Source organism: Heptranchias perlo, chromosome 18, assembly GCF_035084215.1.
Source record: "Heptranchias perlo isolate sHepPer1 chromosome 18, sHepPer1.hap1, whole genome shotgun sequence".
NCBI classification, from domain to species: Eukaryota; Metazoa; Chordata; class Chondrichthyes; order Hexanchiformes; family Hexanchidae; genus Heptranchias; species Heptranchias perlo.
Genome location: NC_090342.1, coordinates 54,743,409 through 54,765,762, shown reverse-complemented (window position 1 = coordinate 54,765,762; position 22,354 = coordinate 54,743,409). Strand labels below are relative to the sequence as shown.

The following is a 22,354-nucleotide window of genomic DNA, read 5'->3' as shown; positions in this document are numbered from 1 at the left end:
ACTTCCGACAACTTCTACGTGGTGCATCCCCTGTGGCTGCAGCCGAGGTAGCGACAGGTTGCTCTTGTTCATTCCCTGACTGTTTAGATGCTTTGGGCCGACACCCTCTGGGTTTTGGAGCCCGTGAGGACCCCTCCAAAGACTGCTCCACCTGCACCTGTGCAGGGGCAGACTCGACCACCTGGAGAGGGGGTAGCATTGCGGGTACTGGTTGAGAGGGGGGCAACGGGTGAGACGTGGGAGTGCTTTGAATGGCGTCCCCACTTCCATGTCCCCTTTCGCCATCATCCCTCTCCTGGGCCAGGGCCACATCACTCCTACCTCCCTGCTGGACGACAGTTTGGAGGACATGTATGAAGCCTTGTAAAGCCAGTGTTAGTGTATCTGCCTGTCTGTTTAAGTTGGCAGAATGTTGTTCACCCCGAGTCCGAATGGCCGTTGTCAGGGCCTGAATGGACTCATTTGTGAGCCGTGCTTGAAGCTCAATGGAGGCTAGCCTTCCCTCCATTGCAGACATTCCTGCACTTACCCGTGACACTATCTCAGGGAGTTCCTCATGTCCCCATGTCAGTATCTCAGAGACTCCCTCCTGTACCTGTGCCACTATTCCACTCATGCAGGAGTTCGACTCCTCCATCCTCCGCGCGATTGTGGAGAGTGTGCGTGGCACCTGTTCCAGCACCTCGCAAATGTGCTGCTGCCCCTCGATCATTCTCCTTTTAAAGGATGGCCCCCAGGGTTCAGCGTCTGTGTCCAGCTGAACAGAGCCTGGAGAGGAGTGTTCCCACCGACACGGACTCTCCACAGCTGCCCCTGCCACCAGTGTCTGCTCGTGCTCATGTGTGTGGTAACTCACCAGGTGTCAACCCAACCAACTGCGGTCTGGGACCCACCAAGATGTGAATATCTGCGCTGTGGATGGCTCGCTCAGTTGTGACGGTGCCCCCTCAGAGGCCAGCAGGTCCTCTGAGGAATCGCCCTCTGCCGTCACAGCGGTCGCTGGAGGCCCTGTAAGAGAACAGAAGGCAATATTAAGCATCATTACAGATGTGCCACGTTGTGATGAGCATACTGAGGTGCTGAAGATGACAAGGCATGTTAACATCAATTCATATTGTGTGTGCTGAATGTTAAAGTTCTGTCACCAGACGTTTGTCGGGTGCCAGTCTCGGCGTCCCCGATGGACGGGCACTCGAGGGTGCGGCTCAGCTCCAGTGCCTCCTGCTCCACATCTGTGACGATTTGTTGCGGCCCCCCTCTGGTCCTCGCCCTCTCCCGGGCATTCTGGGCTCTCTTCTCCTATAAGGGGAGAAAGTACAGATGCATGAGTGAGTGATGGTGAAGTGGCCAACTGATGAATGCATTGGTTTGGGTGAGGCTGACCGTGAAAGAGATGCATCAGAGGGTGAGTATGAGACAGAGCCATGACATTGGATGAGGATTGGGTTGAGTAGTGGTGGTGGTGGGGTGACTAGAATCATAGAACCATAAAAAATTTACAGAACAGAAGGAGGCCATTCGGCCCATCGTGTCTGCGCCGGCTGAGAAACGAGCCACCCAGCCTAATCCCACTTTCCCACATTTTGTCCGTAGCCCTGCGGGTCACGGCTCTTCAGGTATTTTTTAAATGAGTTGAGGGTTTCTGCCTCTACCGCCCTCTCAGGCAGTGAGTTCCAGACCCCCACCACCCTCTGGGTGAAAATTTTTTTCCTAATTTCCACTCTAATCCTTCTACCAATCACTTTAAATCCACGCCCCCTGGTTATTGACCCCTCCGCTAAGGGAAATAAGTCCTCCCTATCCACTCTATCTAGGTCCCTCATAATTTTGTACACCTCAATCAAATCACCCCTCAGCCTCCTCTGTTCCAAGGAAAACAACCCCAGCCTAACCAATCTGTTATCAGAGCTAAAATTCTCCAGTCCTGGCAACATCCTCGTAAATCTCCTCTGTACCCTCTCTAGTGCAATCACATCCTTCCTGTAATGTGGTGACCAGAACAGTACGCAGTACTCAAGCTGTGGCCTAACTAATGTTTTATACAGTTCCAGCATAACATCCCTACTTTTTCATTCTATGCCTCGGCTAATAAAGGAAAGTATTTCATATGCCTTCTCAACCACCTTATCTACCTTCAGGGATCTGTGGACATGCACTCCAAGGTCCCTCACTTCCTCTACACCTCTCAGTATCCTCCCATTTATTGTGTACTCCCTTGCCTTGTTTGCTCTCCTCAAATGCATTACCTCACACTTCTTTGGATTGAATTCCATTTCCCACTTTTCTGCCCACCTGACCACTCCCATTGATATCTTCCTGCAGTCTACAGCTTTCCTCCTCACTATCAACCACACGGCCTTTCTTTGTGTCATCCGTAAATTTCTTAATCATGCCCCCTACGTTTAAGTCGAAATCGTTAATGTATACCACAAAAAGCAAAGGACCTAGTACTGAGGCCTGCGGAACCCCACTGGAAACAGCCTTCTAGTCACAAAAACACCCGTCGACCATTATCCTTTGCTTCCTGCCACTGAGCCAATTTTGGATCTAATTTGCCACTTTCCCTTGGATCCCACCTTTACCTTTTTGACCAATCTGCCATGTGGGACCTTGTCAAAAGCCTTGCTAAAATCCATGTAGACTACATCAATTGCGCTACCCTCATTGACCCTCCTTGTCACCTCCTCGAAAAATTCAACTAATGTGGAGGTGAGGAAGTGCAGGTAAGTTGAGGATGAGCATTAAGTGGGTGTGGCGAGTGATGTACTATAGTCGCGTTGGCAGTAGGAGAATGTAGAAGAATGAGTAAGTGTACTCACTTTGACTGACCTAGTTAGGCCATTGAAGCGCTTCCTGCACTGGATCCAGGTGCGGGAGATGTTGCTGCTGCTGGTGACCTCCTCTGCCACCTCGAGCCAGGCCTTCTTGGTGGCAGAGGCAGGCCACTTCCTCCTGTCCGCCGGGTAGAACACATCCCTCCTCCTCCTCACCCCATCCAGTAGCACCTGGAGTGAGGCATCACTGAATCTTGGAGCAGCCTTTCCCCTGGGCTGCTCCATCGTGCTGTGTGGGTGTTTGCTCCAGGAGCAGCCATTGGAGGACTGCCCCTTTAAATAGAGCTCCTCCAGCTGACAGCCTGTGATGTGGGTGCGCAGTCCGCCCGCTGCGCAGCTTTCCGACGGCAAACCTGGAAGTGACTCCAATTGACTTAGGATTGCGTGGGAAATGGACATTTCTTATTGGGCGGGTTACCCACACGCCCAGTCACCTCACCGCTGTCATCCCACCTCCCCGCTAATATCGGGGCCACTCATCTCTTTAAGCGATTGGGGCTCCCCTGCTGGTGGAAATGCAAATTGCAATGAATTGACATGTAGAGCGGAGATTTCAACGCAGATTGATGGTGAGTACAAAGACCGGACGGCGTTCTCGTCCTGCCCGCGAGGGGCCATTGGGCACGGGTTAATAGCGGATCACGCTACCTACGCCCAATATTAGGCCCTATCAAATTTTTTTTCCCCTTTGTATCTGTTTTGACAGTGGAGGGAGAGGACAAAATAACAGCAGTACAAGGAGATCAAAAAATAAGTCAAGGGGAGGAATATCAGTAATAAAAATGGTAATAGAGAAAAAATTAGACTTAAGATCGACTAAACTCCAGAACTCGATGGTTTTCACCCTGGGCTATTAAAAGAAATGAGTAGGGAAATTGCAGATGCATTAGTTCTAATTTCCCAAAGCCCTCTAGATGCAGGAATTGTACCTTTGGATTGTAAAGTTGCAAATGTCACCCCATTATTTAAGAAGGGGGGGAGAGAGAAACCAGGGAACTACAGACCTGTCAGTTTAATATCAGTTATGGGGAAGTTACTGGAATCAATCATCAGAGACAGAGGGGTTAATTTTGACCCCTCCCCCCCCCCCCCCAGGATGGGTGGGCAAGGGCCGAGGTGGGGGGGCCAAATTGTTAAAAATATGAAACCCGACCCCAACCCGCCGCGAACGCACCTACTCCCCGTTTTATCGGGGTGGGTTGGGGGAATGCTGAGGAACCTGCTCTCGAGAGACGGGTCAGGGATTATAAAACCTTAATGAGGCTCGGTGCCTCAGGTTTTGTCAGCGATTTGAATTTAATGCCTGCAGCACAGGTTTCCCAGGGCTCAGAAAAACCCATCAGCTGAAGGGAGGCGAGAACAGCCTGATCCAGCAGCTGAATGTCTTTCCAGCACTGTTTGTGGGCCAGGAGGAGCAGGCGTGTTTCCCCCTGACCCCTTAAACAAACCCGCCACGATCTCGCGACCACCACCCACCCCCGCGATCCAACCTCTCCGACCCGGCCGTGATCCGCTCTATCCCCCCCCCGTGATCCGACCTCTCCGCCCCCCACCCTGTGATCGGACCTCTTTCCGCTCCCCACCCCGTGATCCGACCTCTCCCTCCTCCCTGTGATCGGACCTCTTTCCGCTCCCCTCCCCGTGATCAGACCTCTCCCCCCACCCCGTGATCGGACCTCTCCCCCCTCCCCGTGATCTGATCTCTCCCCCCTCACCCCGTGATCCGACCTCTCCCCCCTCCCCGTGATCCGACCTCTCCCCCCTCCCCGTGATCCGATCTCTCCCCCCTCCCCGTGATCCGACCTCTCCCCCCTCCCCGTGATCCTACCTCTCCCCCCCTCACCCCGTGATCCGACCTCTCCCCCCTCCCCGTGATCCGATCTCTCCCCCCTCCCCGTGATCCGACCTCTCCCCCCTCCCCGTGATCCTACCTCTCCCCCCCTCACCCCGTGATCCGATCTCTCCCCCCACCCCGTGATCCGATCTCTCCCCCCTCCCCGTGATCCGATCTCTCCCCCCTCCCCGTGATCCGATCTCTCCCCCCTCCCCGTGATCCGACCTCTCCCCCCTCCCCGTGATCCTACCTCTCCCCCCCTCACCCCGTGATCCGATCTCTCCCCCCACCCCGTGATCCGATCTCTCCCCCCTCCCCGTGATCCGACCTCTCCCCCCACCCCGTGATCCGACCTCTCCCCCCACCCCGTGATCGGACCTCTCCCCCCTCCCCGTGATCCTACCTCTCCCCCCTCCCCGTGATCCGACCTCTCCCCCCTCCCCGTGATCCGACCTCTCCCCCCACCCCCGTGATCCGATCTCTCCCCCCTCCCCGTGATCCTACCTCTCCCCCCACCCCCGTGATCCGATCTCTCGCCCTCCCCCCCCCCCCCCCCGCCAACGTGATCCGATTTCTCGCCCCCCACCAATCTCTCTCTCCCTCCGTCCTCTCCAGCCCCCGGCTGCGGCCTTGTACCATAGGCTTTCCCGCCCGGCAACGACCAGCCTCTCAATCTGACCGGCTGCCGGGTGGGAAACGGAGTAATAAATGTTAATGAGGTTCTGCCATTAAGTGTGGCTGGACCTCCGCCGTCTCAGCATTTCCGGGTTTCCTGGCCGCTGACAGGCATCCCCGCTCCCTCCCTGCCTCCACGTGAGTATCGGGGCCAGAGTGACTGAGCACTTGGACAGGCATCAGTTAATCACAGAGAGTAGCGTGGATTTGTGAAGTGTAAGTCGTGTCTGGCTAACCTGGTTGAATTTTTTGAGGAGATCACTAGCATGGTGGATAGGGTCTGTGTATGGATGTTGCTTATACGGACTTCTGGAAGGCATTTGATTCTGTTCTGCACAAAAAGGAGAGCACAGGGAATTGGAGGTAACCTTGTGACATGGGTCTATAATTGGTTGGGGGGGTGTAGGAGACAGAGAGTAGGGATAAAGGGCTTGTTCTCTGATTGGCAGGACGTGACAAGTAATGTTCCCCGGGCATCTGTACTGAGGCCTCAGCTTTTCACCATCCAATGACTTGGATGAAGGAATAGAGAGTTGTATATCCAAGTTTACAGATGACACTAAGTCAGGAGGCACAGTAAGTTGTATGGATGGGAAGAAGAAGTTACAAAGGGACATAGACAGACTAAGGAAATGGGCAAAACTGTGGCAGATGGAGTTCAATGTGGGGAAGTGTAAGGTCATCCACTTTGGGTCTGAGTCAACTTTAGGTCTTATCAACAATCTTTTAATTTACAATGTTGTCACTTAATTATACAAATGGTATGAGAATCACTAATAATTATGCAGCTGCAGCTTTGTATAGATCTATCAAAATTTACTGTACACTGCATAGCCCTGTTGCAGCAAATTGCATTCAAATCAGAATATTTGCATAATTGTGAGAGGCTAGGAGCTGTGGAGGAGCAAAGGGATTTAGGTATTCATGTACAAAAATCACTAAAAGCTAGTGCAGGTAGAAAAAGTGTTCAAAAAGGCTAACAGAATGTTGGAGTTCAAAAGTGAAGAAGTGTTCAGCTGTACAGAGACCTGGTCAGACCCCATCTGGAGTAACTGCATTCAGTTTTGGGCACCGAACCTCAGGAAGGATTTACTGGCCGTAGAGGGGGTAGATTGCAGATTCACCAGAATGATACCGGGGCTAAAAGGGTTAAATTATGAGGACAGGTATGGATGGGAAGAAGAAGTTACAAAGGGACATAGATTCGTTCAGAAGGTTGATGGGTGATCTAATCGAGATGTTTAAAATGATTAAGGGATTTTATAGGGTAGATACAGAGAAACTATTTCCTCTGGTGGGAGAGTCCAGAACAAGGGGGCAGAACCTTAAAATTAGAGCCGGGCCATTTAGGAGTGAAATTAGGAAACACTTTTTCACACAAAGGGTAGTGGAAATCTGGAATTCTCTCCCCCCAAAATGGATGATGAGGACAATTGGAGCTTTCTGAGATCAATAGATTTGTGTTAGGTAAGGGTATTAAAGGATATGGAGCAAAGGTGGGGAAATGGAGTTGAGATACAATCAGCCATGATCTAACTGAATGACAGAGCAGGCTCGAGGGGCCTCCTCCTGGTCCAATGTTCACAGATGCACATTCGTGGCCAAGTCACTGCAGGGCAAATAATGTTGCTGGCTCTTATTTGTTCCTAATGTCACACGTAGATCTTGGAACCACCAAGAGAAGATCCTTGCATGCTGCCTGTTCATGGGCTCACAAAAGGTGGCAGGTCGGCTAGGCACTTGGGTGATGCTGTCTCTGTTTCTCAAAAATATCTTTATAACGGATGAGAACAAATGGAGACTGCGGTGGGGGCCTCGCAACTACCGTCCGCCAATGTAATACCCAGAGTTAGACTCCCAAATTCCGGAGCCAGAGGCCGTAGAAAGAATAGGGGCGCGGGAGTTTGGAGGGTTCCCTCCAGCTCAGGCTCGAACCATCCTCTACTTTCTATTCCTACTCACTGTTAATTAGACATACACCGCACCACAGCAGGATAAGTCACAATATCTTGACATATAAGGGAACGAGTGTTTACTCCCAGAATTCTGACTCATGTTTTTCTGTTGATGATGGAGGAGGAGAATCCGGAGCCCATTGACTGTCCTGGAACAGCATCTCAGAGCATCCTGAGATCCCCACTCCAACTGTGACAAGGAGAGTGGGAATGGACCAAACCAGTCATGTGGAGATAAACAGATCTGTTGGGCCAAATAGCTAAAACTGTGCTGTAACATTCTACGGCTTGCTCGCCCAATACACCGACCGCAGCTCGCCCGATACACCGACCGCAGCTCGCCCGATACACCGACCGCAGCTCGCCCGATACACCGACCGCTGATCGCCCGATACACCGACCGCTGCTCGCCCGATACACCGACCGCTGCTCGCCCGATACACCGACCGCAGCTCGCCCGATACACCGACCGCAGCTCGCCCGATACACCGACCGCAGCTCGCCCGATACACCGACCGCAGCTCGCCCGATACACTGACCACTGATCGCCCGATACACCGACCGCTGCTCGCCCAATACACCGACCGCAGCTCGCCCGATACACCGACCGCAGCTCGCCCGATACACCGACCGCAGCTCGCCCGATACACCGACCGCAGCTCGCCCGATACACCGACCGCAGCTCGCCCAATACACTGACCACTGATCACCCGATACACCGACCGCTGCTCGCCCGATACACCGACCGCAGCTCGCCCGATACACCGACCGCAGCTCGCCCGATACACCGACCGCTGCTCGCCCGATACACCGACCGCTGCTCACCCGATATACCAACCATAACTCGATCGCTTCACCGACCATAACTCGCCCGATACACCGACCATAACTCGATCGGTACACCAACCATAACTCGATCGATTCAATGCCCATAACTCGATCGATACACCGACCATAACTCGATCGATTCAATGCCCATAACTCGATCGATTCACTGACCATAACTCGATCGATACACCGACCGTAACTCACCCGATACACCGACCATAACTCACCCGATACACCGACCATAACTCGATCGATTCACTGACCATAACTCACCCGATACACCGACCATAACTCACCCGATACACCGACCATAACTCGATCGATACACCGACCATAACTCACCCGATACACCGACCATAACTCACCCGATACACCGACCATAACTCGATCGATTCACTGACCATAACTCGATCGATTCACTGACCATAACTCGATCGATACACTGACCATAACTCGATCGATTCAATGCCCATAACTCGATCGATTCAATGCCCATAACTCGATCGATACACTGACCATAACTCGATCGATTCAATGCCCATAACTCGATCGATACACTGACCATAACTCGATCGATTCAATGCCCATAACTCGATCGATACACTGACCATAACTCGATCGATTCAATGCCCATAACTCGATCGATACACTGACCATAACTCGATTGATACACCGATCGATCGATTCGCTGACCACCAATCGATCGATTCGCTGACCACCGATCGATCGATTCACTGACCACCGATCGATCGATTCACTGACCACTGATCGATTCACTGACCACCGATCGATCGATTCACTGACCACCGATCGATCAATTCACTGACCACCGATCGATCGATTCCCTGACCACCGATCGATCGATTCACTGACCACCGATCGATCGATTCCCTGACCACTGACCGATCGATTCACTGACCATAACTTGCCCGATACACTGACCACTGATCGCCGGATTCACTGACCATAACTCAATCGATTCACTGACCATAACTTGCCCGATACACTGACCACCGATCGATTCACTGACCATCGCTCGATCGATTTACTGACCCCCACTCGATCGATTCACTGACCACCGCTCGATCGATTTACTGACCCCCACTCGATCGATTCACTGACCACCGCTCGATCGATTTACTGACCCCCACTCGATCGATTCACTGACCACCGCTCGATCGATTCACTGACCCCCACTCGATCGATTCACTGATCACCAATTGATCGATCAGCTTCATGTTCCCATCGAACCTCATCTGCAAATGTGTCGATTCTGTTTAAAATTATCGTCGTCCAAGTTAATATGTTTACAAATAGCAGTGGTCCCAATAACGAACCCTGGAGTACAATGCAGCTTTTGTAACCTTTTTCTACCCGAAAAGCTCTTCATCCATGTCTACGCTCGGCTTCCTGCCTTTATAGTGGCTTTCTATCTCATTCCAATGTGGAATCTTGTAAACAGCCTCCTAAAAATCCAGCTGTATGATCTCCTGACTTGCCTCTTATCCTCCATAAATGTCAGCTTATCCAAAACTCTGCTTCCTGTTTCCTTTCTAAGTCCGACTTGCCCATTGCTCTTGACCTCGCTGACCTTCATTGTCTCCCAGTCCCCCAACATTTCACATTTAAAATTCTCTTACTTGAGTTCAAATCCCTTCTTGGCCTTGCCCCTCTCCATCTCAGTGGCCTTTTTTTGTGCTACAAACCCCACCCCCCAACTTTCCATCCTCTGACACCGGCCTCTTATGCATTCCTTCCTTCGCCCCACCACTGGTGACTGTGTTTCAGCTGCTTAGGCCTATAAGAACATAAGAAATAGGAGCAGGAGTAGGCCATACGGTCCCTCGAGCCTGCTCCGCCATTCAATCAGATCATGGCTGTTCTTCAACCTCAACTCCACTTTCCCGCCTAATCCCCATATCCCTTGATTCCCATAGAGTCCAAAAATCTATTGATCTCAGCCTTGAATAGATTCAACGACTGAGCATCTACAGCCCTCTGGGGTAGAGAATTTCAAATATTCACAACCCTCTGAGTGAAAAAATTCCTTCTCATCTTGGTTCTAAATGGCCGACCCCTTATCCTGTGACTATGCCTCCTAGTTCTAGACTCTCCAGCCAGAGGAAACAGTCTCTCAGCATCTACCCTGTCAAGTGCTCTAAGAATTTTATATGTTTCAATGACATCACCTCTCATTCTTCTAAACTCCAGAGAATATAAGCCCATTCTACTCAACTTTCCTCATAGGACAACCCTTTCATCCCAGGAATCAATCGAGTGAACCTTCGTTGCACCGCCTCTAAGGCAAGTATATCCTTCCTTAGGTAAGGAGAACAAAACTGCACACAATACTCCAGGTGTGGTCTCACCAAAGCCTTGTACAATTGTAGCAAGACTTCCTTACTCTTCTACTCCAACCCCCTTGCAATAAAGGCCAACATACCATTTGCTTTCCTAATTGCTTGCTGTACCTGCATGTTAACTTTCTGAGTTTCGTGTACAAGAACATCCAAATCCCTCTGAACAACATTTAATAGTTTCTCACCGTTTAAAAAAATATTCAGTTTTTCTATTTTTCCTACCGAAGTGAAAAACCTCACATTTCCCCACATTATACTCCATTTGCTACCTTCTTGCCCACTCAGTTAACCTGTCGATATCCCTTCGCAGACTCTTTGCACCCTCCTCACAACTTACTTTCCCAACTAGCTTTGTATTGTCAGCAAACTTGGGTACATTACACTCGGTCCCTTCAACTAATTAATATAGATTGTAAATAGCTGAGGCCCAAGCACCGATCCTTGCGGTACCCCATTAGTTACAACCTGCAAACCCAAAAATGACCCGTTTATCCTTGCTCTCTGTTTTCTGTCCATTAACCAATCCCCAATCCATCAATATTACCTCCAATCCCACGAGCCCTAACCTTGTGTAACAACCTCTTATGTGGCACCTTATCGAATGCCTTTTGAAAATCCAAATACATCCACTGGTTCCCCTTTATCTATCCTGCTAGTTATATCCCCAAAAAACGCGAATAGGTTTGTCAAACAGTCTGGAATTCCCTCCCTAAACCTCTCCGTCTCTCCACCTCCCTCGCTTCCGAAAACACCCTCCTTAAAACTCACCTTTTTGGCTAAGCTTTTGGTCAGCCCTCGCAACATCTTCTTCTCTTGGTGTCCATTCTTTTCTACACCTTGTGACGTTTTTCTGCACTAAAGGTATTATATAAATGCAATAAAAACAGAAAATGCTGGAAAAAGTCAGCAAATCAGGCAGCATCTGTGGAGAAAGAAACAGAGTCAACGTTTCAGGTCGATGACCGTTCGTCAGAACTGGAAGAAGTTGAAGATTAAACAGTTTTTAAGCAAATACAGAGCCAGGGAAAGGGGGGAGGGGAGGAGGGAAGAGGAGGAAAGAAGAAAAGGGAAGGTCTGTGATAGGGTGGAGGGCAGGAGTGATTAAATGAGAAAAGGGATGATGGTGCAAGGCAAGGAGGGTGGTAATGGGACAAGTAAAGAAACAAAAGATGGGTTTAGAGGAGCTGTAAATGGCAACAGCAGAACCATTACCAGCACCTGCTGTCCGAAAAAAATGGGAGCAGTGGTTATGATCTGAAGTTATTGAAATCAATGTTGAAGGTTGTAAAGTGCTTAATCGAAAGATGAGGTGCTGTTCCTCGAGCTTCTGTTGAGCTTCACTGGAACAGTGTAAGAGGCCGAGGACAGAGGGGTCAGAATGGGAGTAGGAACGGGTATTAAAATGGTCAGGGTCAGACTTGTGGACTGAGCGGAGGTGTTCGGCAAAGCGATCACACTGCATTTGGTCTCCCCAAAGTAAAGGAGACCGCATTGTGAGCAGCGAATACAGTATAGTAAATTGAAAGAAGTACAAGTAAATCTCTGTTTCACCTGGAAGGAGTGTTTGGGGCCCTGGACAGTGGGAAGGGAGGAGGTGAAAGGGCAGATGTTGCATCTCCTGCGCTCGCTCGGGAAGGTGCCGTAGGGAGGAGAGCGGGTGTTGGGGGTGATGGAAGAGTGGACCAGGGTGTCACGGAGGGAGTGGGCCCTTCGGAATGCTGAAAGGGGAGGGGAAGACGTGTTTGGTGGTGGCATTGCGCTGGAGGTGGCGGAAATGGCGGAAGATGATCCGTTGAATGTAGAGGCTGGTGGGATGGAAACTGAGGACGAGGGGGACCCTAATCATGGTTCTGGGAGGGAGGGAAAGGGGTGAGGGCAGAAGTGCGGAAATTGGGACGGACACGGTCGAGGGCCCTGCCAACTAGAGTGGTGGGGAATCCTCAATTGAGGAAAAAGGAAGTCATATCGGTGTGGAAGGAGGCATCGTCAGAACAGGTGCATCGAAGATGGAGAAACTGAGAGAGGGGAAGAGTCCTTACAGGAAGCGGGGTGGGAGGAAGTGTAATCAAGGTAGCTGTGGGAGTCAGAGGGCTTATAGTATATATACCATACTGATCGTATACTATACTGATAATATACTGTATTCACTGCACACAATGTGGTCTCCTCTACATTGGGGAGACCAAATGCAGATTGGGTGATCGCTTTACTGAACACCTCCGCTCAGACCGTAAGTGTGACCCTGGCCTTCCGGTCGCTTGCCATTTTAATTCCCCTTCCCACTCCCTCTCTGACCTCTCTGTCCTCGGCCTCTTACACTATTCCAATGAAGCTCAATGGAAACTCAAGGAATAGCACCCCATCTTTCGATTAGGCACTTTACAACCTTCCGGACTCAACATTGATTTCAATAACTTCAGATCATAAGAACATAAGAAATAGGAGCAGGAGTAGGCCACATGGCCCCTCGAGCCTACTCCCCCATTCAATCAGATCATGGCTGATCTTCAACCTCAACTCCATTTTCCTGCTCGATCCCCATATCCCTTGATTCCCCTAAAGTCCAGAAATCTATCTATCTCAGCCTTGAATATATTCAATGACTCAGCATCCACAGCCCTCTGGGGTAGAGAATTCCAAAGATTCACAACCCTCTGAGTGAAGAAATTGCTCCTCATCTCAGTATTAAATGGCCGACCCCTTATCCTGCCACATTGCCCCCTAGTTCTAGACTCTCCAGCCATGGGAAACAACCTCTCAGCTTCTACCCTGTCAAGCCCCCTCAGAATCTTATATGTTTAAATTATTGTAAACAATTTTACAACACCAAGTTATAGTCCAGCAATTTTATTTTAAATTCACAAGCTTTCGGAGGCTTCCTCCTTCGTCAGGTAAATGTTCAGGAGCTCCTTGAAGCCTACGCATTTATACATCACAGAACAATACATGGTGTTTACAGACTGCCCCTGCAACTGCCCGTTGCCAAGGCAATCACCGTGTTCAGACGGAGAGGTGTCACCTGCAGAACCCCCGAATACACATTCAACAAAAAAACAAACAGGAAAAAAAAAACAGAGAGTTTTTTTGTTTTTTTCCTGTTTGTTTTTTTGTTGAATGTGTATTCGGGGGTTCTGCAGGTGACACCTCTCCGTCTGAACACGGTGATTGCCTTGGCAACGGGCAGTTGCAGGGGCAGTCTGTAAACACCATGTATTGTTCTGTGATGTATAAATGCGTAGGCTTCAAGGAGCTCCTGAACATTTACCTGACGAAGGAGGAAGCCTCTGAAAGCTTGTGAATTTAAAATAAAATTGCTGGACTATAACTTGGTGTTGTAAAATTGTTTACAATTGTCAACCCCAGTCCATCACCGGCATCTCCACATCATGTTTAAATTAGATCACCTCTTATTTTTCTAAACTCCAGAGAGTATAGGCCCAGTCTACTCAACCTCGCCCCAAAGGACAACCCTCTCATCCCAGGAATCAATCTAGTGAACCTTCACAGCACCGTCTCTAAGGCAAGTATAGCCTTCCTTAGATAAGGAGACCAAAACTGTACACGGTTCTCTAGGTGAGGTCTCAACAAAGCCCTGTACAATTGTAGTAAGGCTTCCTTACTCTTGTACTCCAACCCCCTTGCAATAAAGGCCAACATTCCATTTGCTTTCCTAATTGCTTGCTGTACCTGCATGCTAACTTTTTGTGTTTCTTGTACGATGACACCCATGTCTCTCTGAACACCAACATTTAATAGTTTCTCACCACTTAAAAAAAATTCTGTTTTTCTATTCTTCCTACCAAAGTGAATAACCTCACATTTCCCCACATTATACTCCATCTGCCACTTTCTTGTCCACTCACTTAACCTGTCTATATCCTTTTGCAGGCTCTTTGTGTCCTCCTCACAGCTTACTTGCCCACCTAGCTTTGTATCGTCAGCAAACTTGGATACATTACACTCGGTCCCTTCATCTAAGTCATTAATATAGATTGTAAATAGCTGAGGCCCAAGCACCAATCCTTGTGGCACCCCACTAGTTACAGCCTGCCAACCTGAAAATGACCAGTTTATCTCTACTCTGTCCTGTTTTCTGTCCGTTAACCAATCCTCTATTCATGCTAATATGTTACCTCCAACCCCATGAGCCCTTATTTTGTGTAACAACCTTTTCTGTGGCACCTCATCGAATGCTTTATGAAAATTCAAATATACCATATCCACTGGTTCCCCTTTATCTACCCTGCTATTTACATCCTCAAAAAACTCTAATAAATTTGTCAAACATGATTTCCCTTTCATAAAACCTTGTTGACTCTGCCTAATCATGTTATGATTTTCTAAGTGCCCTGTTACCACTTCCTTAATAATAGATTCCAGCATTTTCCCGACGACTAATGTCAGGCTAACTGGCCTATAGTTCCCTGTTTTCTCTCTCCCCCCTGTCTTGAATAGCGGGGTTACATTTGCTACCTTCCAATCCACTGGGACCGTTCTAGAATCTAGGGAATTTTGGAAGATCAAAACCAATGCATCCACTATCTCTGCAGCCACCTCTTTTAGGACCCTAGGATGTAGGCCATCAGGTCCAGGGGATTTGTCGGCTTTTAGTCCCATTAGTTTCTCAAGTACTTTTTCTCTACTGATATTAATTACTTTAAGTTCCTCACTCTCATTAGACCGCTAGTTCCCCACTATTTCTGGTATGCTTTCTGTGTCTTCTACTGTGAATTGTAAACAATTTTACAACACCAAGTTATAGTCCAGCAATTTTATTTTAAATTCACAAGCTTTCGGAGGCTTCCTCCTTCCTCAGGTGAACGATGTGGAAATGAAATCCTCGAAATGAAATCGCATTTATAATTCACAGAACAATGCTTGGTGATTACAGACAGTTTTTTCAACTGCCCGTTGCCAAGGCAATCAGTGTGCAGACAGACAGGTGTTACCTGCAAGGTCTCAGAATATACAAATCACCAAAAAAAACAACAAACAAAAAAAAACAGAGATAGAGAGGTAGAAACATAGAAAAGACAGCAACTGACCCGTTATATTAAAAACAGATAACATTTGTTCGCTGGTGGGGTAACGTGTAGCGTGACCTGAACCCAAGATCCCGGTTGAGGCCGTCCTCATGGGTGCGGAACTTGGCTATCAATTTCTGCTCGACGATTTTGCGTTGTCGTGTGTCTCAAAGGCCGCCTTGGAGTATGCTTACCCGAAGGTCGGTGGATGAATGTCCATGACTGCTGAAGTGTTCCCCGACTGGGAGGGAACCCTCCTGTTTGGCGATTGTTGCGCGGTGTCCGTTCATCCGTTGTCGCAGCGTCTGCATGGTCTCGCCAATGTACCATGCTCTGGGGCATCCTTTCCTGCAACATATGAGGTATGCCCCAGAGCATGGTACATTGGCGAGACCATGCAGACGCTGCGACAACGGATGAACGGACACCGCGCAACAATCGCCAAACAGGAGGGTTCCCTCCCAGTCGGGGAACACTTCAGCAGTCATGGACATTCATCCACCGACCTTCGGGTAAGCGTACTCCAAGGCGGCCTTCGAGACACACGACAACGCAAAATCGTCAAGCAGAAATTGATAGCTAAGTTCCGCACCCATGAGGACGGCCTCAACCGGGATCTTGGGTTCATGTCACGCTACACGTTACCCCACCAGCGAACAAATGTTATCTGTTTTTAATATAACGGGTCAGTTGCTGTCTTTTCTATGTTTCTACCTCTCTATCTCTGTTTTTTTTTGTTTGTTGTTTTTTTTGGTGATTTGTATATTCTGAGACCTTGCAGGTAACACCTGTCTGTCTGCACACTGATTGCCTTGGCAACGGGCAGTTGAAAAAACTGTCTGTAATCACCAAGCATTGTTCTGTGAATTATAAATGCGATTTCATTTCGAGGATTTCATTTCCACATCGTTCACCTGAGGAAGGAGGAAGCCTCCGAAAGCTTGTGAATTTAAAATAAAATTGCTGGACTATAACTTGGTGTTGTAAAATTGTTTACAATTGTCAACCCCAGTCCATCACCGGCATCTCCACATCATTTCTACTGTGAAGACAGATACAAAATATTTGTTTAAGGCATCTGCCATTTCCTGATTCCCCATTATAATTTCTCCTGTCTCTGCCTCTAAGGGACCAATGTTTACTTTTGCTACTCTCTTCCTTTTTACATACTTGTAGAAGCTCTTACAATCTGTTTTTATATTTCTTGCTAGTTTACTTTCATATTCTATTTTCTCTCTTTTTATCAATTTTTTAGTCATCCTTTGCTGGTTTCTAAAACTCTCCTGATCATCAGGCTTACTACTCTTCTTGGCAACATTATAGGCCTCTTCTTTTAATCTAATACTATCCTTAACTTCTTTAGCTAGCCACGGGTGGATCACTTTTCCCATGGAGTTTTTGTTTCTCAATGGAATGTATATTTGTTGAGAATATTGAAATATTTCTTTAAATGTTTGCCATTACTTTTCAACCATCATACCCTTGAATTTGGTTTCCTAATCTACCTTAGCCAACTCGCTCCTTATACCTCTGTAATTGGCTTTATTTAAGTTTAAGACTCTAGTTTCTGACTTGAGTTCGTCACTCTCATACTCAATGTGAAATTCTATCATATTATGATCACTCTTCCCCAGAGGATCTTTTACTGTGAGATTACTAATTAACCCTGTCTCATTACATAAGACAAGATCTAAACTTGCCTGTTCCCTGGTTGGTTCCATGACATATTGCTCTAGGAAACCATCTCGAATGCATTCCATGAACTCGTCCTCCAAACTCACTTTGCCAATTTGATTTGTCCAGACTATATGAAGATTAAAGTCCCCCACGATTACTGCATTACCTTTGTTACAAGCTCCTATTATTTCATGATTAATAACCACTGCTCCCATTTTTTAGGACAGCAAGTGCTGGTAATGGTTCTGCTGTTGCCATTTACAGCTCCTCTAGACCCATCTTTTGTTTCTTTACTTGTCCCATTCCCACCCTCCTTGTCTTCCACCATAATCCCTTTTGTCATTTAATCACTCCTGCCCTCCACCCTATCACAGACCTTCCCTTTTGTTCTTTCCTTCCCTCCCTTCCCCCCCCCCTTTCCCTGGCTCTGTACTTTCTTAAAAACTGTTTACTCCTCAACTTCTTCCAGTTCTGAAGTAAGGTCCTCGACCTGAAACATTAACTCTGTTTCTCTCTCCGCAGATGCTGCCTGATCTGCTGAGTATTTCCAGCATTTTCTGTTTTTATTTCAGATTTCCAGCATCTGCAGTATTTTGCTTTTAATTATATAAATGCAACTTGTTGTTTTATTAATCAACTGAAGCCAGGCTGTCATGCGTAGAGCCATGTCCACCCTGCCAGGCTAATTACAGTGGGACAATACTCAATGATCTAAACTAGCTTAATAAATATTGTTCAAAGTACAACAAAGGTTCTGAGCGTGTTAGTTATAACATTATTTCATCATACTCTGCAGCATGGAAAATGGGTCCAATACTAAGAAGTGAGTGCAAATAAGATGGGCACTGCCAGCTGACGACTCATACCTGGGCTCTGTCAATGCGGTAGAATCGGTCCAAAGAAGTTGCTGCAAAGAAAGAAAGGACAGTAAGTGAACGTGAAACACAGTATCAAAAGTATAAGTGATATAAGTTTGAGTGGGGCTTAACAGATAGAGCTATTCTGGGAGCACTGAGAAACACAAGAATGGCAACCAAAGAGTCAACAACCAAAGGAACAAGAACCAAAAAAGAACAAGAGTCAAAGAAACCACAACCACCAAAGAAAGAAACATCAACCAAAGAAACAACAATGAAATAAACTACCAAAACTGAGGTAACTCCTTCCTTTAAATATTTTGTGCTTCAAAAATTATTTTTCCTGGATTTATTCTCTTCAAAAACAAATGTGAAAGTATATTTAGGATGGAACCAGAGATGGATGAAATTGTGATGTACAATATTAGGGTACAGATTCGGTAAGGCTTGTGCATGAAATTTGTTTACACATTTTTTTAACCCATTGACGTTAGTGCCTCCAGTAAACTCCAGCAGGGGGATTTCATACAAACTTTGTACCAAAACTGATCCATTTAGCAAAAGAACAAAACAAAGACTCACTTGGCCATGCAGGTGAATGGTGCATGGACCATCTGCTTCCTATGTTCGGGGGCTCATACTAATCGGCCCTCTACTGGCCAAAAGCAAAATGTAACCTGTTAAAATGTGGGGACCTTCTCACAGAGACAGAGAGTGAAAAGACCCTCATATAGAGAGAGTTGGAGCGAAAACCCCTCACAGAGAGAGAGAGAGAGAGAGAGAGAGATGGAGTGAATACCCCTTACACAGAGAGAGATGGAGTGAATACCCCTCAGATAGAGTGAGAGAGAGAGAGTGAATACCCCTCACACAGAGAGAGAGAGAGAGAGAGATGGAGTGAATACCCCTTACACAGAGAGAGATGGAGTGAATACCCCTCAGATAGAGTGAGAGAGAGAGAGATGGAGTGAATACCCCTCAGATAGAGTGAGAGAGAGAGAGATGGAGTGAATACCCCTCAGATAGAGTGAGAGAGAGAGAGATGGAGTGAATACCCCTCAGATAGAGTGAGAGAGAGAGAGATGGAGTGAATACCCCTCACAGAGGTGGAGTAATATGCCTCTCACTCAACTTCCCCGATCAAGCCAGAGTTAAAATTTTAGTCAGGGCCTGATGACATTATTGGACCCTGATCTGCACATTGAAGGAAGGAGCTCGCTGACTACAGCCTTTGCTGCCTGCTCAGAAGGGCAGGATAAAATCAAGATAGACGCGAAGCAGCCAGGAAATCGATGGGTAAGGGTTAAAATTGCCCCCTGTGCTTTTGAGGTTTATCAGTATCTGTGGGTGTATTAGTGTCTGAAACTTTGAGACAAACTGGGGGTGAAATTCAACTCACAGCCGTCTGTTTTTCCAATGTGGAATCGGGGCTAGACCACTGAATTTCACGCCGGATTGTGCCGGACGCCATATTGGCACGTGCAACTTTAAGTTGTCCAGGCACCTGCCTGAAACAGGCATTAATCTCCTGAAGTATGCAAATCGTGGTCCTACGCCGGTTGTAGGAGCAACGTTCAGGTACAAACGGGTGGAGCCTGTGTCCCGCCTAGTCGTACCAGGTGCTGAACGGCCCAAGGGAAGCTGGTGGGCTCGCCCTGGACCCACAAAAAACCCTCCGGCCTGCTGCCGGCCTGTTCGAGGCCCTCCCCACATCGCCTCCCCCCCCCTCTCAAGACCTGACCTGCCGGCCGGCTCAGCACAGCAGCCGGCCGATTTATCGTCTTCTCCGACTGGCGAGCTGCCGAAGACAAATTTGGCTTGGGCCTCGGGCCATGTGGAGTGCTTGCTCCGCCAAATTTGTTCTTTGGGCACATGACGAATTTCTCCCCCCCATTAAGGTTTGAGGTACATCAGTGTTTGGTGCATCAGCTGAGCAGGTTTAGTGGTCAGCACATAACATTTTCAGGGGTGTATGTTGTCGTTTGGATGCACTCCAGTGTTTGAAAGATATATTAGCGTTTGAGCATGCTTGTGTTTGGTCACAATGGTGTTTGTGGAGCACAATAATGTTCAAGGGTACATCAGCTTCTGGGGCACTTGTGGTGCTCGAGATAAACTAGCTCTGACTGGATAGTTGGGAGACATTATTGTATGAGGCACAATAATGTCGCAAGCAGGTTAGTGTTGAAGACTACATTAAGTCTTGAAGTATATTAATTGTTTAGGGGGCACATCAGTGTTGGAAGCTACTCAAAATCAAATGTGCTGTTGCCTTTTATTGAGATCAACAGTTCTGAAGAACATTTTAGCCAGTCATTACATTCAGCTCTCGGTGATAGTGTTGCTGATTTTTCATGGCATGTGGAGGGTCAATGAATGAAGAATAAATATATTGATACTGTTACCCTCAACAATGGTATGAATAAAGAACATTGGAGCTTATTGATGATATTACCCTTCCTCCTGGATTGAGGAGAATAATGAGTGAAGGACAATGGGATCTTATTGATGATGCTACCCTTACAGAGTGGGAAGAATAATGAATGAAGAATAAAGGGATAGCTTTGCCATGGCTGCACATCTGCAGTTACTCACAATCTAGGAAGCACCATTTGGGAGAAAGATTCTGGGAAGACAACATCCGTCGCTGGGAAGTCTCATTGTCCTGAGAATGAGGGAAAACTCGGTCATTTCTCTGGGAAATTGAGGACATACATCACCAAAGAAACTGCCCCGGTTCGGGTCTGTTGTAGATACCAGTGATGTCAGTCACTCCCATAAGCAGTCTGAGCATCTTTTATGGGAGTTGACCCACACTGTCCTATAACTCCTTCTATGATAGTGTAACCAGAGGGTGTGACAATATACTCCCTTGTGATTTGGTGCAGCTACTCGTGTTTATCACACGTGTATTTCATCAATCTCTCTGAAGGTGGACCAAACAAACTGTTGATGAGACAAAACTTGATATGAATCATTAAGTTGCCTTATTTCACTTCAGGTGAACACACACAGCAGCAGTTTCAATCGATTGCACCAATTTTAATCAATGCAACTTGTCTTTACATAACAATATAAAATAACGAACATGCTGCACTTCTCCACATCAGTGGATCATCTTATTTATTTAAATTAGAGTAGCTCCTCTGCATTCTAGCCAGCAGCCCTGGGCAGAACCTCCTCTCCCTGCAGTCTGTCTGTCTTTTCCGGCCTCTCTGCCTTGGTTATTCCCTTGTAAAAGCTTTCCCCCTCTCTTATCTCCCTCTTCACAGACCGAGATCAAGGGCTTTCCAACACAATAAGTGTGAGGTGTTTTTTTTTGAATACTGAGACAAGCTAAAGAATTGGTGATTGAGGAAAACAGACACAGACACAGAGCTAAATTCCATTTATTCCACTCTACAGAGCTAACTCTCCATTATTAACCTCCAATAAAAGTAAGGGTCAGCTTCAGGCTCCAATCAAGAACGGCCTTGCTTAAAAGGCAATGACATGTGAGAACAAGTCGGTACACGGGCTTCGTAACCCGTGGTTGGTAGAGACAACATTCCTTCACTGTTACTGGAGGAAAGTATGTAAAAGCCTGAAGGAAGAAAGCCAACTATTGGAGGCCCGGAATTATTTGTGTATTTCTGGAAGGCCCTGAAACGCACTCCCCTGCAAAACGTTTGAATTTTTACTGGAAAAATGGTGCACTCAGGCTAATTTTAAGCACTTTTACACTTCATAACAGATAGATTTTTAATCTTATGAAAGGAAAAACAAAATGACCAACTAGATTATCAGTTTCCTCACAGTCACTCTTCCTCATTCAGCCACTCTGGTTCTAGACGAACTCCACCCACTTCAGACACACTTCACTGAGGCACTGTAACCCATCTAACTGCCCACCCTTTCAAGCACAATTCTCTTCTCCTCCAACCCTCCCAATTCTCACTAGATCACTTCTCCCTCTCCCTGCTCAACTCAACCTGACATTCTTCTCCCCCGTGAAACCCAGTTCAAACTGATACTTTTTCTCTAAACCCAGTTCAAGCTGGGGCACTTCCCCCACCGTGACCCTTAAAGCTGGCAGTCCCTCTTTTGGATGAGATATTAAACCAGGGCCCTATCCGCCTGCTCAAGTGGATGTCAAAGATTCCCATGTCGGGATTCCTGGTGTCCTGGCCAACAAACAACACCACCAAAAAGAAATAAACTGGTCATTATCTCATTTGCTGTTTGTAGGACCTTGGTGTGTGTAAATTGGCTCCTGTGTTTGCCTAAAAATAATAGTCACTACACTTTAAAAATAAGTCATTGGCTGCCAA

At 47.6% G+C, this 22,354-nt stretch overlaps 1 protein-coding gene across 1 annotated transcript in view; it reads right to left on the bottom strand.

Annotated features, from left to right (window-relative positions):
* The window catches only part of dgki (diacylglycerol kinase, iota), a 338,338-nt gene that overhangs the window by 123,366 nt on the left and 192,618 nt on the right, over nt 1-22,354 (bottom strand). Inside the window, exons 23-24 of the mRNA XM_068000112.1 lie at nt 20,640-20,709; nt 18,054-18,094 (exon numbers count right to left, since the gene is read on the bottom strand). Coding sequence (XP_067856213.1) covers nt 18,054-18,094; nt 20,640-20,709 — 111 coding nt within the window. The remainder of the gene's footprint in view (nt 1-18,053; nt 18,095-20,639; nt 20,710-22,354) is intronic.